This window comes from Perissodus microlepis, chromosome 13, assembly GCF_051167445.1.
Source record: "Perissodus microlepis isolate ML-2025 ecotype Zambia chromosome 13, ASM5116744v1, whole genome shotgun sequence".
NCBI lineage: Eukaryota > Metazoa > Chordata > Actinopteri > Cichliformes > Cichlidae > Perissodus > Perissodus microlepis.
Genome location: NC_140473.1, coordinates 25,413,650 through 25,429,924, shown reverse-complemented (window position 1 = coordinate 25,429,924; position 16,275 = coordinate 25,413,650). Strand labels below are relative to the sequence as shown.

At 38.4% G+C, this 16,275-nt stretch overlaps 1 protein-coding gene across 4 annotated transcripts in view; it reads left to right on the top strand.

The window, feature by feature from the left end:
* The window catches only part of ugp2b (UDP-glucose pyrophosphorylase 2b), a 33,355-nt gene that overhangs the window by 691 nt on the left and 16,389 nt on the right, over positions 1–16,275 (top strand). For 3 of the 4 annotated variants that reach the window (XM_084948421.1, XM_084948420.1, XM_084948422.1), the window contains exons 2-4: positions 3,998–4,125; positions 5,905–6,012; positions 15,570–15,755. In XM_084948421.1, the coding sequence (XP_084804547.1) occupies positions 4,027–4,125; positions 5,905–6,012; positions 15,570–15,755 (393 nt within the window). In that variant the 5' untranslated portion in view covers positions 3,998–4,026. Of the gene's footprint in view, positions 1–205; positions 623–3,997; positions 4,126–5,904; positions 6,013–15,569; positions 15,756–16,275 lie in introns of those variants that run through there. The other variant, XM_084948419.1, reaches the window with a different exon arrangement.

The window sequence follows — 16,275 nt, the reverse complement described above, 5'->3', positions numbered from 1 at the left end:
CGTGACTGTACCTGTGTGCCCGGGTGTGTCTTTGTGTATGTGTGCACATCTCGCCGGTTAATTATTGACGGCGTGTGTGTTAGTTGACTTTAAAAATCCCTGTGGCAGCCATAAGGTGATAAAAATGAAAGCACTCGAGGGGGAGGGGGTGAGGCGCTGGAGGAAAGAAGTGTCCAGAGGTTGTGAGACACAGTAAGGATTTGTGACGTGGTTGCAGGGTTGGGGCAGGGGGAGAAATACAGGCGGTACGAGCAGTAAAAGAGCTGGGTACATCGGATCCAACTTCACGTTGAAGGGAGGACCACTTGGCTGGTGTCCAGAGAGATAAGTGTGGTCGGATGAATGTGTCCTTGTTTTACTCGCAGGCACAGCGTCTTATCCTCTAAAGCTTCAACGCTGGATCGATTTAAAAGGCTTGGGCACCAATGAAAGAATGACCAGTCGGATGATTTAAGGATACCTCAAGGAAACTTTTAATATTATTATTATATATATTTTTAAATCCATTCACCGGATGTTTGCTCAATGACATCTTGTTTTTTCTGGGATACAAAACTTAAAGCGTGTCCACTATTATTTTAAACACTACTTGGCAGCTTAACCATGGCACTTTATGTCGAAAGTAAGTGATCTCTATTTTACTAAAATTGTGACTCTAGGAGAGGGAGGCTTAAAGGATTATGTTTATTTTTTTAACGATCTATGTGTTTTTTCCTGTTCATTTCAGAACATTATTTACATCAACTTTAACTTTCCCCCGCATATGAGAAAGTGTGATTTATCACATTTTAATTTTAATCACTGATTATTAAAAAAAATAAATAAAAATCCACTCTTTGCCAGACTGTTACAGGTTTAGTTGAGTTTACCATCATTCATTTGACTAATAAGAAAAGTTTTTTTTAAATTTCATAAATCTACTATTATTCCTAAACCTTTTAGTAATCATATTAAATAATCTTCTCTACTATAGTAGAGTAGCCCCACTGTGATAAAATATGCAATAGTATGATAAATGTATGTGTAAGTCAATAAATGAATGCATTAATAACTGTGAGTAATTGTTAACTGATGCCTTCATGTGAAAAATGAGGCCTTACGAGTTTTCTTTACATAATCTTTAGTAGATTATCAGTAATCTGTCTGTAAGCAAGGTCTTCTTGGAAGACAGTCTGCTCACGGTTTACTAGTTTAGTCACTGGTTTCATTCAATTCCTCCTACTTAACATGAACACACAACCTTGAACTGCTTTATAGCAGTTATAAACACAGTTGGGATTTTTTTTCATCATTGGTATCATTGTTCTGCTGACATGTGGTGACTCAAACACCTCATTGGGATATTTTACATAGGTTTCAGCTTCTAAAATGCTATAATTAACTGGTTGGTTAATGCTGCAATACTTCCCATGAAAAGTGAGAGTAATTTTGTCCACAGTAACACTGACACCTGATTTCGTAAATCTTTAAATGGTGTTAAACTGTTTCCCTTTGCTACTGTCTGCTATTACAGTATGTCGTGGTATTTGTCATTTGGCTTCAAAGTTCAGTTTCCTGTAGTCATATTGGTCTCTGTGCCAGGAGCAGTTGATTGTTGTGTTGTAAGGTCACTTAAGGTTAGTTGCAGTGCTACTCTGGAAATTGGCAATAAAAAGTCTGAAAGGCAGGATATCAGGATTTGATAAGCTATATCTCACAGCAGGTTAATGATTTCTAACGTCTTTATATACTCGTATGCTTTTCATTTTTTAAGTAATAACAATAAATGGTACTATCAAGGCGTTCTCGGTGAATATTATTATTTTTGTCATTACCATTCATTATATTTGAGCTACAGTTCATGTAGGTTTTTTTTAATAACTTCAGATCTTTATTCTTGCTTTTGGTTTTTGGAAAAGTGAGTTTCTGTTGTCATATTTACCTTTTTTCAAACCTTCCTTATAAACTCTCAGGTCTGTGTGTCACATTTTGCTTAACAAGCAGTGAACATGTTTAACTGCTTTTACTAATGGACCATAACAACAATTAGGGTGAAAATTGCTGTGCTAGCAGGTATAATTGCCTTGTCTTTTTTTATTTAATCAAAGCTTTTTAACTGGTCAGTGTTTAATGGTTTTATTGGCACATGCAGAGCTATTGTTTACCTTGTGCTCGATGTTAACAGATGGACTGATATTTGATAATCATTTCTTAACATAAACAACATAAACTGCCATTTTAGAGATAAATTAGCCATAGATTAAGTTGATTTAAGATACCAACAACATAGAACCTGTGTTGGGCATGTTACTGTTAAAAAACTGTTTTCATAACTATCTTAAAGCTATGTTTTCCTTTTCTGAATTACAGTGATCTGCTGTAACTTTAGATGTAATTACCTAGCTGTCATTTTTTTCCTGTGATGCAAGGAAGTTACATTAAAACTGCTCGAGACTCTCAAATACCTCTCACAGTCCAAGGTTTCGTTTTTTAGTATTGTTTACTTATCTATGGAACAGATTGCTAGACACAAGCTAACATAATCACGAGGGTGTCGCTGCTTGGAATAACGACGGGTGCTACAGTGACTCTTTAAGTATACCTCAACCCTTTTACGTCAAGTCTAACTAGAAGCATGACAGCCCTCCTCTTAAATGTCATTGCTTTTATCATACGGCGCAGATGGCTGTTGACTCAAAGACTGTGCTCATGCTACAATAATGGTACAAGAGCCTGTGTTTACTTCTTTGTACATCAGTCACTCAGGTGTTTCCATTGAGATCAGGGCTGCTGTTGATTAAACTGAGGATAAAATCGTTTGGTCTAAAATGACTGCAAGTAAAAAAAAAAAAATAATAATAATAATAACAAAGCAACAAATTCTCTTTGTTTGGTTTTTATTTATTTTCTGTCACATGTGTCATGTGAAAAAGTTTTCACAGGACTCGGAGATCCTGTGGGAGGGAAAAAGTACCCCTCATTATTCAGTAGTTTACATCTTTAGCCACAATAAGTTGAAGTAAATTTTTTATGACTTTATCAGATTCTCACATTTTCACTCATTGTGGTTGTATTTTAGTTTTTTTTAGGTTTGTGGGCATATGTTTATGTAAAGCTCCGTGACGTTTCTGCCACAGCATTTCAGTCTGGTTCTATTCATTGACAATTCAAGGAACACAAGGTGTCCATGTGCTATAGAGATCCCTGGTGCGAAACAAGCCCAATTCATCACCCCATGTGCTTCGCAGTTGGTATGAGGTGTTTATATGGAGGCAAGTTGTGCATTTTAGCAAAAGTGGGGCTGCGCATTATGTCCAGACATTTCCACTTTGGCATCATCCTCTGAAAGGACATCATTCCAGAAGTCTTGTGATTTGCTCAGATGTAACTTTACAAACCTGAGTTTATGTGCAAGTGAGTTAAAAGCTATAAGTGCTTTAACGCTTCAGACTATTTTTTTCTTTTACTGTTGGATCTGTATGATGTCAGAGAGAGGCGATATCCTTAATATGGACTTCTCAAGCACCCATTGGTGGTCTGTGGGTGCTATGCAGTGCTTGCATGCTTACATCTTCATACTGTAGCTACCACCAAAAAGGAAGCCGTCTGGCTACATGTAGAAATTCTGTCCATTAAACACTATAAACAGAATCAGGGGCGAAGGGCATTCAACCTCTTGATTTGATTGGCCAGTTACGCTTTAGATCGACTTATGTTTTCTGCACATTAAGGTGGGGTTTTTAACTGGCTACAAAAGAGGTAAGAACTGAAATAATATAGTCAGCTTTTTTTTTTAAAAGTGGGTTAAAGTTTTTGAGCCAGGAAAAACCTTACAGGAATTTATGTTTCTATGTTGCGTAATCAGACATAATTTTATCACACACAAAAATAAACAATGAATAAAATCAGCAAAAAAATCGAGAAATGTTTCACTCTGAGGATTGAGCATATGATACGAATCAAACAAGTTAAAACTGTCTCCCGGCTCACTCCGTATCTCACCGTCTTTCGTGTTTAGGTCTGAGTAAAGGTGTGGCTAACGGAGGGATGGCTCAGTTCCAGGAAATGATGCGGCAGCAACTGGAGAGCTCCATGCACGATGAGCTGGAGAAGCTGCTGGACACCACCACAGGGGCTGAGCGAGAGGTACACTAACTGTCTGCTTCGCTGTCTTTCTCCCTCCCTCTCTGACCATCTGGTTGTGATTCAGAGGGTGGTGGGGTCACAATGCTGGGAAAACACAAAAAGTGACACATACTGGAGCACACTGCCAAAAAAGGGTTCCACCTACATATCTCATAACATTGTAGCAGCCAAACTTCTTAAGCAACATTCGCCCATTTTTGTCTGGTTTTATTCAGACATAATACGTCAGCAGAGGGGTGCAGGCCCTAAGAGACTAGGCAAATTTTCTCAGTAGCCCTAAATGAACTTGAGTGAGCTCTTTTCAGCCCACAGCACCAACGTAAGACTAAAATCCAAATTAAAATGGCAACATTAACACTCTACAGACTCGTCTTTCCTCTGTGAGATTTCTTTGGCTTTAAACTAGCATAAAGCTTGGGACAAAACTGGAAATAAACGCACAGTGTTTAGCAGTAAACTCTTTCAGGCATTAACCAAACCTTGTTTAACTGCAAGCAATCAGGGAATAAAACACTCAGAGTAAAGAGGTGAGAAGTCTGTCACATGCAGGTGTGAGCAGTAATTCCCACACACTTTCAAATATATTAACAGGAATCGCTTTTGTACTTGCTGTAACTTATACGTGTAAAACGCCATGTGCACGCATACACACAATGGGTTACTCATTGAACTTTGAAGGTCTCCAGTGTAACTGGATACCAGTGTGAAAGTCGAGACAGTGACGGCCACCTAAACTGTTATTTGCTTAAGTGTTATTTGCTCCACATTGGGTGTTTTGACTTTTTTTCATCACCCATAAATGGGACTTTTCCTTTTCCTTTTTTTTAAATTAAAAGATGAAAAAGCACAAAGCTACATGGCATGTGACAAAGTCTGGACTGTACAAATCCAAATATTTTGTGTAAAAGCAAACAAAAATTTCAATTTAATTTCAATAAATCCAACCAGCTATGTGTGGCTGACGTGAAGTAATTATACTGTAAATTTCACTTTTTAAAATAAGATATACTTTATTATTATTCCCACTGGCTGGTGAAGTTTAGAATGTATGAATACATCATTCTTGTCTTTGATGTCCAGATGCTGTTTCATCTGTTTGTGTGCACATCTGTTAAAGTTGTGTATTTTTCGGGACCTTGGACCTTGGCTATTTTGTTTGTCTGTGTTAAAAATATTATAACTATATGGTTAAAAAAATACAGATTAAGGCTTCAAATGTGGAAATATAAAAAAGGTCCTTTGCTGCAGTTTTGCACTATACTGTTGTGCTAAAAGAATATGCTAAATCACCCACAGGAAAGAAATAAACAGTTTTTAAATGAAGTTCACACCCATAAATTTGCATAGAACAATAATGATCCTTTTTATATGAGAGGTATGAGGCCTTTGAAGCACACTGCTTAATGTGTGTAACAATCCATGTAACTGAGACCGAAATTGCAATACAGATGTCTACAATATTGTATCGCGAATTCTCAAACTCATCTTTTATATTTAAAGCTTTCCAGTATGAATTTGATGAATGGAAGTTTTTAAATTCACGACACCAGCCCCATTTAAAGAAACCGTAAAATGCCTGTAAAATTTAGTATAGTGGTTTTAGTCGAACCATTTTTCCAAGGCGTGCAGCTTCTCTTCTGCCCTCAAAGCGATAATACTCTGAAATAACTGAGGCAATTTCAGAAGTGATTTTCAACATTTTCATGTCTTTCTAGAAACCACTTCATATTGACTTTACAAACCTCAGCCTTAGTTTAAGATAACATCTTTGTTTTTCAGGTATCCAAGAAAGACTTTGAGGGCTTCAAGAATCTCTTCCATAGATTTCTGCAGGTGAAGGGACCATCAGTGGAGTGGATCAAGATACAGCGACCTCCAGAAGACTCTGTAAGCCTTCTTTTTTTGTTTTTAGCGGTTAATTGTATGTTTGTCTGTGTTGACTCTGGATTTGCACCACTTATATAACATGTGATTTGTCTTTGTTTAAAATATTAAAGCATCTATTTTCCTTGCAGAAGGGGGCATTCGACCCCACAGCAATGGTAGATATATGTCATATATTAAAAAAGTAGCTGATATTGAATACAGAATAAAATAACTTCGAATCGGTGGGTTGTCGGATTCGATTTGATTTTACCCTTACCACTGAAAGTACAAGTGAAATGATGAAATATGATTTTGGTAATGCATTCACTAGTTGTGAGATTAAGTGGTACCAAAAGATTGCAGTGATAAGTTCATCTTTTCAACTTGTGAAAGCATCGCTCATTTCAATCCCAGATATTTGTCATTCACTGTGATTGTGGGGAAAAAAACAGTTAAACAGTTGGTGTTTTGCAAGTTTTAATACCAGCGCGTTGGTGTCGTTAAACCTGATGAGGAACCTGCATTTATATTTCTGCACAGCGACGTTTTCCTAACAACGCCTAACGCAGTCGGTAATAAAGTTCGTTTTAGTGCTTCAAGAATCTGTCTGCACTGTGCAAGTCTGATGTGTGACTAACATTACTCAGCAGCTTCAGAGCTGTTGGATGAGCTTGCTTTGGAGCTCTTTATAACAATGGCAAGAATAGACACAGTATTAGTTTGTTTGCCTAAAAATGCTCCGCTTAGAAAATTACTTTTACACTCTGGACAAACTAGAAATTCAGCTCAGGATTTACAATGACCCAAGGAGTTCCTGCACCAATGAAAACCTTTGTTAGAGTCAACAAAGAGAGAGAAAACAGATGTGTGGTTCTCATCAGCTATTATTTTCACCTCCACCAAGGAGGTCATGTTTTTGGTAACTTTTGCATGTGTGTCACTCTGTCTGTAAACAGGATGGCTCGAAAGGTTTTGAGTGAATTTTGATAGAACCTTGTAGGGGCGTAGAGTGGAAGCATCTTAACAATCCATTCAAATTTGACTTACATCCACTAATGTGTTCAAGGTCCACATAATGATTAATTTGCATGAAATTGACAGTAAACCTTGTGACTTAAAACCTGTGATTCTTACAGATGCGGCGTGTATCGTCAACATATAGAAAGTTCTATATAAGGATTGGAAATGTCATGTCACATTTGACCACACGCACACACATTCAAGGTCAGATAGATTGGACTCAAGGTCAAAATGATAATAATGTTATTCAGAGCTATTTAAAACTGTTTCTTACTGCCATTGTTTATACTGACAACATATAGAAGTATAAGGAATGATATATGGAATATCACATCATTTTACAAACATATTTACTCAACAATGAAATGAACACCACACACAAAACACAAATTTAATGTATCGAATAATCCAAGTCTGTAAACAGAGTGCATTTTTTTGGATGATTGAGTGACCAAAATTCAAAATGGGTGGTTTCAGATTACACGATTACACAGAATAGGTTTCCTTTTCTTGTTAAACTTCTCTGTACGCTTGCAGGCTGCTGCATAGAAAGTGCTTAGGTGTTGTCAGCTAGCACCGGGGAACACTGTGAAATGTGTGGATCAACCAGTAATGTTGGTTTTTTGTGTGGTTGGTTGGTTTGTTGTTCCCTCTCTTGTCTTAAAAAGCGTAGTGACTTTGTGTTGAAAAAACTAACATGGTGGAAACCTGAATCATTTTTCCTTTCATTAACCCTTAATGGGCCAGCAACACAAGACCTTTAGAGTCCTTTGTGCTGTGCCTTTGCCTCTAGCTAGCTCCAAGCACCACACATTTTCTTATTGGGGTCTCGTCTTTCTACACTTTAAGGACAGTCTTTGTTCTCTTCTATGTGTCATCCACAAATGAAGGCAAAGCCTTACTGTTGAAACTGAAAAGTCAGATTTTTCTTCTTTGTAACGGCACTCGGGACCTCCAGCAGTTCTTGAGCCGTAGAAAGACTGTTCTTCTCTTGATTCCATGCTTTGACATCTAAATCTGGACCACTGTGCTTGGTAATGATACTTCCAAGATGACTTCACTATTCCAGGTCCAAGTATGACTGACTCGGCACTGGTTACATTGATTCTTGTAATTTTTATATTGTCCATCATATAGGATGTTGGGGCCTACTTGTGATCGGGTGTTTGTTAGCATCATGATCTAATCCTGCATCTGCTTGATTGTAGTGGTTGTGAGAAAGCAGAGCTATATCATCCCAGTGTGTGCCAGTGTGGTGTCTACGTCTATGTTTTATACAATCTATAAGTGCACCTCCATAGTTTGCTTGTCTGTTTGTAATCCTTCTTTCTGCAAACGAACACCAGTGCAGTACTCCTGGCTTTACTTTATTCCATTACAGTAAAGCCACTACAGTAAGATCCATTATAATGTAATCTTGGTGACTGTTAACATTTTTAGACACAGGGTTATCTTATTAGAATGATTCTAAAGAAATGGTAATGGACCATTGTAGACTTTACAAGGATAACACCCACATTTCTGAGCTGTTTGTTTGTATCCTGAAGGCCCCCTCGTGGATTGCAGTAGTCAGCCTCTTTCTACTGTCTTCTTAAGCAACTGTGGATAAAACTACAGATGCTTCTCTTTTCTACCACTCTGTGATCAATGACATGGGTAATTTCTATCTAACTATACCTAGTGCCCTTTATTGAGCACATATCGTTTTAACAGGGGACTTTAAAATACCTGTTAATTTTTGTTAGCATTTACACCTCTAACTCTATACTGTCGTCTTAGCAGGAAACCAAACAAACCAACCACACCAGCCAGAGGACGTCATCATGGCGCTAGTGTGCATCAGTCACTTTACATAGTCAAAGTGTGAAACTGTCAGGGTGTCTAGAGTTTGTTTCTCTTTCGCCGAAAAAAAAAGCCCACTTTGTAGAGCTTCGATGGATGCCTTCAGTGCTCCCCTCCAGTTTCCCCAGTGCTGCATGTTTTTGCGTTAACTTAATAGTGCAAGATTGAAGTTCAGTTTAATCTCAAAAGGGGGATCTTTGAAATTTAAACACTCCATTTTCGTTGAGCTGTTGTTGAGCAGTTAGGAGCAGCACCTGAGTGCAGCCAGTGAGCAAATGGATCTGCAGAATCAGATGAGTCTGAGAGTTGGCTTTCAGTCTGCGTTCTCTTTGAAACTATTTGGAAGTTAATCTCTCTCTCTCTCTTTTGATGGAGTGGAAAGTCTGACTAATAACAGAAATGAAAACACTGCAGTAATGAATTGTTGAGCTGTAAGATGAGATTGCACAAACATGTTAAGGCAAAACATCAGACCTTGTGAAACACAGGAAGAAAAAAGAAAATTTAAATGATTAATTAATTGGATTAGATGCTCATTTACAAAAGCATCAATGTCAGCAGCAACGTGTTCACCTCAATTTGACACATTTGGCTTAGCAGGGTGTCCCAATCTAGTGTTCTGGTGCTGGTGTTGTGCCAAAAAAGGATTACTGGTATTTGAACTTTGGTAAATGACTTGTTGACCTATAATCTGTCAGAAAAGATTATAGGTCATTTCCGAGTTCTGGCCAAGAGGGCAGGAAAAATTGCAAAACACAGCATAGCAGCTCTATAAATGTGTTTAGGCAAAAAAAGTTTGATTGCTTTATAATTTAGCTATAAGCATATTTGCACCACAGCTCGTTTCTTTATTCTATAACCTTTTTGTAAGTCCTGTCGTCTACTGTGTATTTACCAAATTAAACAAGGATACTGGAAGTTAAAAGTAAATGCAAACATTGGGCGTCACTTTTTGGGACAACACTGTCACCAAGCCAGGATATATAGGTGGGAAGGGCATCCAGTATGAAATTTGCCAACTCAAATATGCAGATCCACTGTGACAATCCCTTGGGGAAATAAAGGGAACAGTGAAAAGTACCTTTAGCTGTTAAGATGTCACTAAGGCATAAAAACATAGTTGTGTGCAGGCAAGGGTGCAAAGAGCAATAAATATTCTCAGTAATAGTGGTTATGATGCAGCAATGAGCATCTGAAGAATTGCATGTAAGTATGTGCTTGTCCTATTATGTGACTTGATTTGTTTTATTTATTTTTTTACCTTAAGCCATTTACAAAACTAATAATAAACACTAGTTTGTATAGAAATTGAAGGTCTCTGTTTTTAAGTGTTGCTGCAGCCATCTAGTTTAAACTGTAAAAATGGAGAGCCACATGTCTTGAACGTAACCATAGCTAATGATTACACCCTTTACCAGAAAACCACAACAACCGCGCTCTGCGTCACACCCTGCTCTCCTACCACATCTTTGTACTCCTCGTACTCGCCAGATTTGGACAGCTAAAATATTTTGTGCAGATTGTTTTCATTTATTCCATATCTACACCAGCTTGCTTAAATTAGCTGCCTCACAGCTTAAATACCTAAAGAGACTCATGAAGCGTACATGTGTGCATTCCTAACATTGCAGTCCGTCACAGCTATGAAAGCCATGTGTCAGTTTCTCATGTGGGCTTTGTTTGTGAAGTTTGTGGTAAAGTTTGTCAATGTGTTGCCGTTCATTTCTACAGTTTTTTCTCATTTCTTGTGTTTGACTGACACACATAATCGTGCAAAGTCACTTGTCCTGTTCCACCAAATTAGTTTGATGAATTTCAGAGCGAGTCACCGAGGTATAACAAAAGAATTGGTTACTGAAGCTTCCCAAGTGTTTCCTTTATAGACTTTCTTGTGCGTCATAGGTTCACGCCTGTCACCTGCTTTCTCCTTGTAATTTCTTTGAAATCTGTACTTGTGGACACAAGCTAAGTTCATTTTAAATAATGATACATTTTCAGTGTGAATAAAACTAATTAGCGTTTGACAAAAAAAACCCTGGAAAACTTAGTATTTATAGCTTCCTTCTACTTTCTGTACCACTCTTTTTGAGTGCGCTCTAAGTAGTAACTTATGATTTTTTTATTTTTTTTTTTAGTGTTTTGTGAATTATTAACTGCTGTTTTACAGATCAGTCATAAACTGTTATTAAACTAGGAAGGAAGGTTAGGAAATCTTCTCAAAAGTCAACCGTCCTATCATTCCTCTGTTGGATTGTTAATTTGAGGGTGGGTTTTAGAGGATTAGTATTATTGGTTATTATTGGTATATTGTTTTTTGTCTTTATAGTTGGATTAACGACCCACAGTAATCTCTTCCTGTTGTTTCCTCTCATTTTGAGGTTACGGAGCACTGCACTCATTTTAAAGAGTGCATAGTTGTACACCCACACATATCTGTGCCATAAGTTATGAAATAATTTACCCAAACTGCATCTCAGAAGTTGCTCACTTCCTGCGTGAACAACTGTTGCATGCCAAAGTAAAAGTATAGTCAAACAGATTCAGTCACATTTGAATCTGATATTATTTTAATGTATTTTTAGTGGGTGGGCAGCGTGGTGGTGCAGTGATTAGTGCCGTGTTGATGCTGATTTCTTGAGTATGAAACTATTTGTGGAGTTTACACGTTCTCTCCAGCTTGCTTCTGCAGTCCAAAGATAAAGATGTCTGATGAATTGGCTGTAGATGTAAAGCTGTGCCTGAATGGCTGTCTGTCTCTTTGTGTTAGCCCAGCATCAGACCAGCAGCCTGCCCTATGCTCCAGCCTCCAATATGTCCCTGAATTGGATAAGTAGGAGAAGATGTGTGGAGGCATGGCATTTTTAATGCAAACTATTGCAGATCACTCTGATTATCACCACTTTTTGGTGCAAAGGATTTATTAAAACATTGGTTACTACTCATGAGCTGTGTTTAAACAGTGAATTTTCTATAACATTTTTAAAATTCCAGTGGTTTCATGCGTGCTTTCATGTCCGTCAGGTGTCACAAAATAAATGAAATAAACAGAACTCTGGAAATTGTTTTTCGGTACAGTAGCTCAAAGAACACAACCTGATCTTTCTTACCACAGACTCTGTTTCTCACTGTCAGCAGTTACGCCACTCTGCAAGCTAAACAGGGTAAACACGTTTGGCTACTTCTTAAGAAATACTTTTTTCCCTCTATAGAAGTAGCTCAGGATAAGCCAGTTTGGTTTGTCTCTGTGTGATATGTTTTTATACATGATAAGTAAATGATGATGTTACTTTAGTTCTTAGCTGCTTTTTCCTTCTTTTTTTGTTGTTGTCCTTAACGATCTCAGAAGCTGCAGACACACAGAGAGAAGATTAAAGATGGAGTGTAGGGCAGGAAAATAGGAATAAGGAGCAAAAGGATGTGGCTTCACAGAAAGATAAGGATTCCATAAAGAAAGACGGAGACAGAGAGATGATAGGGTTTGGGAGAGAAAAGTGATGAGGCAAGAATTGGAAACGGAGAACATAAAATGAAATCAAAGTCGTGACAGTGACAGACTGTAATGAGACTGTGGAGATGATATATGCATACGAGACAGAGAGAAACTGAAATGAGAGGACACATGGTTAGCTAACGTTTCTTAAAAACTACAGCCAAAGGAAGCACTTGAATTACTGCAATACTCAATATATTGCAAGAAAGTCATCTATTACATATAAATGTATCTAAGTGTATATCATTATTATTCAGCTTTATTAATGTGGCAGTTTAGTGAATTAAATCTTCTTCTTCAGTGCTGGTTAGCAAACTTCTGTTCACTCCAACCTGGAGGTGTGATTATTAGCACTTCAGACATGCTGGACTTGCAAAAACATGACAGAGAGACAAGCCATCCAAAAACAAAACAACACAATTGTGGAAGTTTCTTTTCTCTTTTCTTTTCTTTTTTCTTTTCTTTTCTTTTCTTTTGTCTTTTGTTTTCTCTTTTCTTTTTTCTTTTTTCTCTTTTCTTTTTTCTTTTTTCTCTTTTCTTTTTTCTCTTTTGTTCTCTTTTCTTTTTTCTTTTGTTTTCTCTTTTCTTTTCTTTTCTTTTTTCTCTTTTTCAAGAATAAACTAAATAGACTGGTTGTCACCTTAATTGTTACCCCTTGAGTCTCTTCCCAGCATGGACATTCACCTGTATGAAACATTTTCAGCATTTCTACAAGGACAAACTTGTGAACTTTGCACCGCTTACCCCCCTTGGGCTGTGTTTAAATCTCATCTTCAAGATTATTTGCTGACGGTAATAAAAATGCTGGATAAAAAAAGTCAGACTCTGTAAAAGGTCATATTGTTTTGTGTGCGTGCGGTTTGTAAAAGATGAGATGAGGTTGCGGATTATTTCGTGCATTGTTGTGATCCTGAGGTTTGTTTTCTGTAGAAGATGTTTGTGGCTTGGAACATCTTGAATATCTTTATGCATAAATGGCAGTGGTGAGTTTTAATTTGTATAAAAAAAGAGAAACTTTGAATGATGGGCGAATGGAAAAATACAAATGTTTAAACTACTTGATGGAAAAATGCACAACTCTGACTCAGTAACAGCTGAAGGTAATTTCATGTCCGGGGATGTTTGTACTGTTTTCTTTGAACCTTTTCTAAAAGGAAGACGAGTGATTGTCCCCACAAAAATATTTCCAGTTGTTGTCTCCTAGTATTGTCTCCTAGTGACAGTAGTGTTGCGCTTCCACTGTGCTTAGTAATCTCAGTTTAGTGAGAAAATGTCTTTCTCCTTCGACTCATGCTAACATGTCGTGAAAACCATAATTTAACTGTGTAACATGACAAATCCTGCTGACACCCTCATAGTTGTAATCGAACAGTGGGCTCGTTGCGGTCGATATAATACTCTGCAGATTTCTTTTAGGTGTTCACCGCTGCCTCTGACAGCAGCTTTTCAGTTAGAGGAAATGGTGAAGAGCAAATTCAGCACATTTCTCAGTCAGTGGTCAGTGAGATGTTCCCTGGTCAACAAATGGGGTTTTAACTTGACTGGCTGTAGCTGGAATCAACACACACGCAGGAGTCAAAAGTAAAAGTAAAAGTAACCCCCATCTGTTTTCTCCAGAAAGGGAAATGAACATCAGCGTGTGGTAGACATTTCCCTCCGGGGGGACAGGGATAGGATGGGGAAATCGGCTGAAAACATTTCTCTCGTTGTAAATAACCTCACGTCAACAGCCTCTCTTCCTTCCCTCCTGGACTTTTTTGATACCCAATACTTGCAGGGATTTCATCTGTCTGCGCTGTTATGCACAATAATCATCTCCATTCCTTTAATGCAAGTCAGTAAACACATTTTACCGCCTCTAGCCATCCATTTGTCCTTTACGATGCCCGTCTCTGTGAAGGACGGAGAGCGGGTAGCAGCTGCATCATTTTTGTGTGTTGTGTTTTGTAACCTCATCCTCTGTGTGTGGCGAGCAAAGGGGATAAACACCAGAGAGACTGTTTCCAGCAGGAGGTCTGCTGTTTGTCCACTATCACTGATCAGCTACTCTGTTATTTTAACAGGAAGAGGAGGCAGGATGACATCCGGCCTTATCAGTGCTGACGCATTAATCGCATGATAAAACTGCACAGAACATGACTTAAACACAGACGGGATCAGTCACATTGGAACATTGCAAAATACCTTGACATATGGTTAAAATTTAGCTTATTTAGCTTCTTGATTAAAGTTGAGAAGAAATAATGGTGGGAAAAGGGGTGAACTGCAGGTTTACATGTTCCTAGCTGACACAATATATTTATATCATCATCATCATCATCTGTGGGAGACAGCAGTTAGGTAGATACGCTGATGTGAGAGCTGCATTGCTGATCCTCTAATGTACATTTGGGGTGGCTGTAGCTCAGGTGGCAGAGCAGGTCAGCCACTAATCAGAAGGTCGGTGGTTCGATCCCAGGTTGCCTCCTGGCTGCATGCCAAATATCCTTGGGCAAGATACTAACCCCATGTTTGCCTACTGGTGGTGGTCAGAGGGCCCGGTGGCGCCAGTGTCCGGCAGCCTCGCCTCTGTCAGTGCGCCCCAGGGCAGCTGTGGCTATAACGTAGCTTGCCATTGCCAGTGTGTGAATGGGTGAATGACTGAATGTAGTGTAAAGCGCTTTGGGGTCCTTAGGGACTGAGTAAAGCGCTATACAAATGCAGGCCATTTACCATTTACATTTACACACCATACTCCAATAAATCAACAGAACTGCTGTGTACTGTATGTATAAACTTGCTGTGTTGTGTATCAAGCCTTGTTAATGACAATTTTCTGCACCACTCGCTCGAGAAGCAGTTGCAGAATGTCTGTTTGCATTGTATGCACATTTCCCAAAAGCAGTTTGCTGCAGATCAAGTTAACAATTTCTGACATTTTCACATTTCTGTATCACGTCAGCCCGTTTCATTGCTCAGCTGGTAATTAGTCCGCCCACGCTCAAAGCTGTTAATGTCTCTGTTTTGCTTCTGTAAAGAACTTAAGACTATCAGTTTGCTTGCAAAAGCCGAAAAATGTAAAAGAACGAGAAAGGTAGGTCAGTCACAGGTGATCTGTGAGAAGTGGGATGCAGAGGCTGTGCAGTTGTAAGCACTTTCAGAATCAGAATTAAAAGAATTTATTTGCTTTATTTTTGTTTGTTTGCTTTTTTTCCTGACCCGCAGCCATCTCCTTTCTCTCCTCCAGATTCAGCCGTATGATAAGATTGCCGCTCGAGGCCTGCCGGACAATGTGGCCAACAGCTTGAACAAACTGGTGGTGGTGAAGCTGAATGGAGGCCTGGGTACCAGCATGGGATGTAAGGGCCCCAAGAGCCTGATCAGCGTCCGTAACGAGAACACCTTCCTGGACCTCACTGTGCAGCAGATAGAGGTACAAAAGCTCTTGAAAAGCTCCACTCTAAAAGCCTTGATTGAAAGAAATTTTGTGAGACGTGTTTTTATATCCCACAAGCAACAAAGCCACACTACCTCACAAACGGATTGTATGTAGGCTAATTGCCAATGTAATACCATTTAAAAGTAAAGTGATAGCAGACTAAGGTTGTCTTACAATAAGAACTAACTAACATTTTCCTTGTGGATGTGCAATATTTGATTTGTTTGTTTGCTGTGCAGAAGCACGTAAAATGCTGAGATTACTGAAAGATCAACATTTAAATAAGATGAAGATGATAATAATTCCCACTAACAGCTAGTAAAATTTTAAAGTGATGATTTTTGTTAAATTTTGTTAAATTTTAATTATTATTTTGTGAAGTGAAAATCTACCAGGACCGCCCCTCATTGTAGTAATGCAGCCCTGACACTGGTAACAATAGTGTTGCAACAATGTGTATTCCTGGAAAGCCTGAAGTCAAACCTCAGTTGTGACTTTCAGGCACAAGAACCTA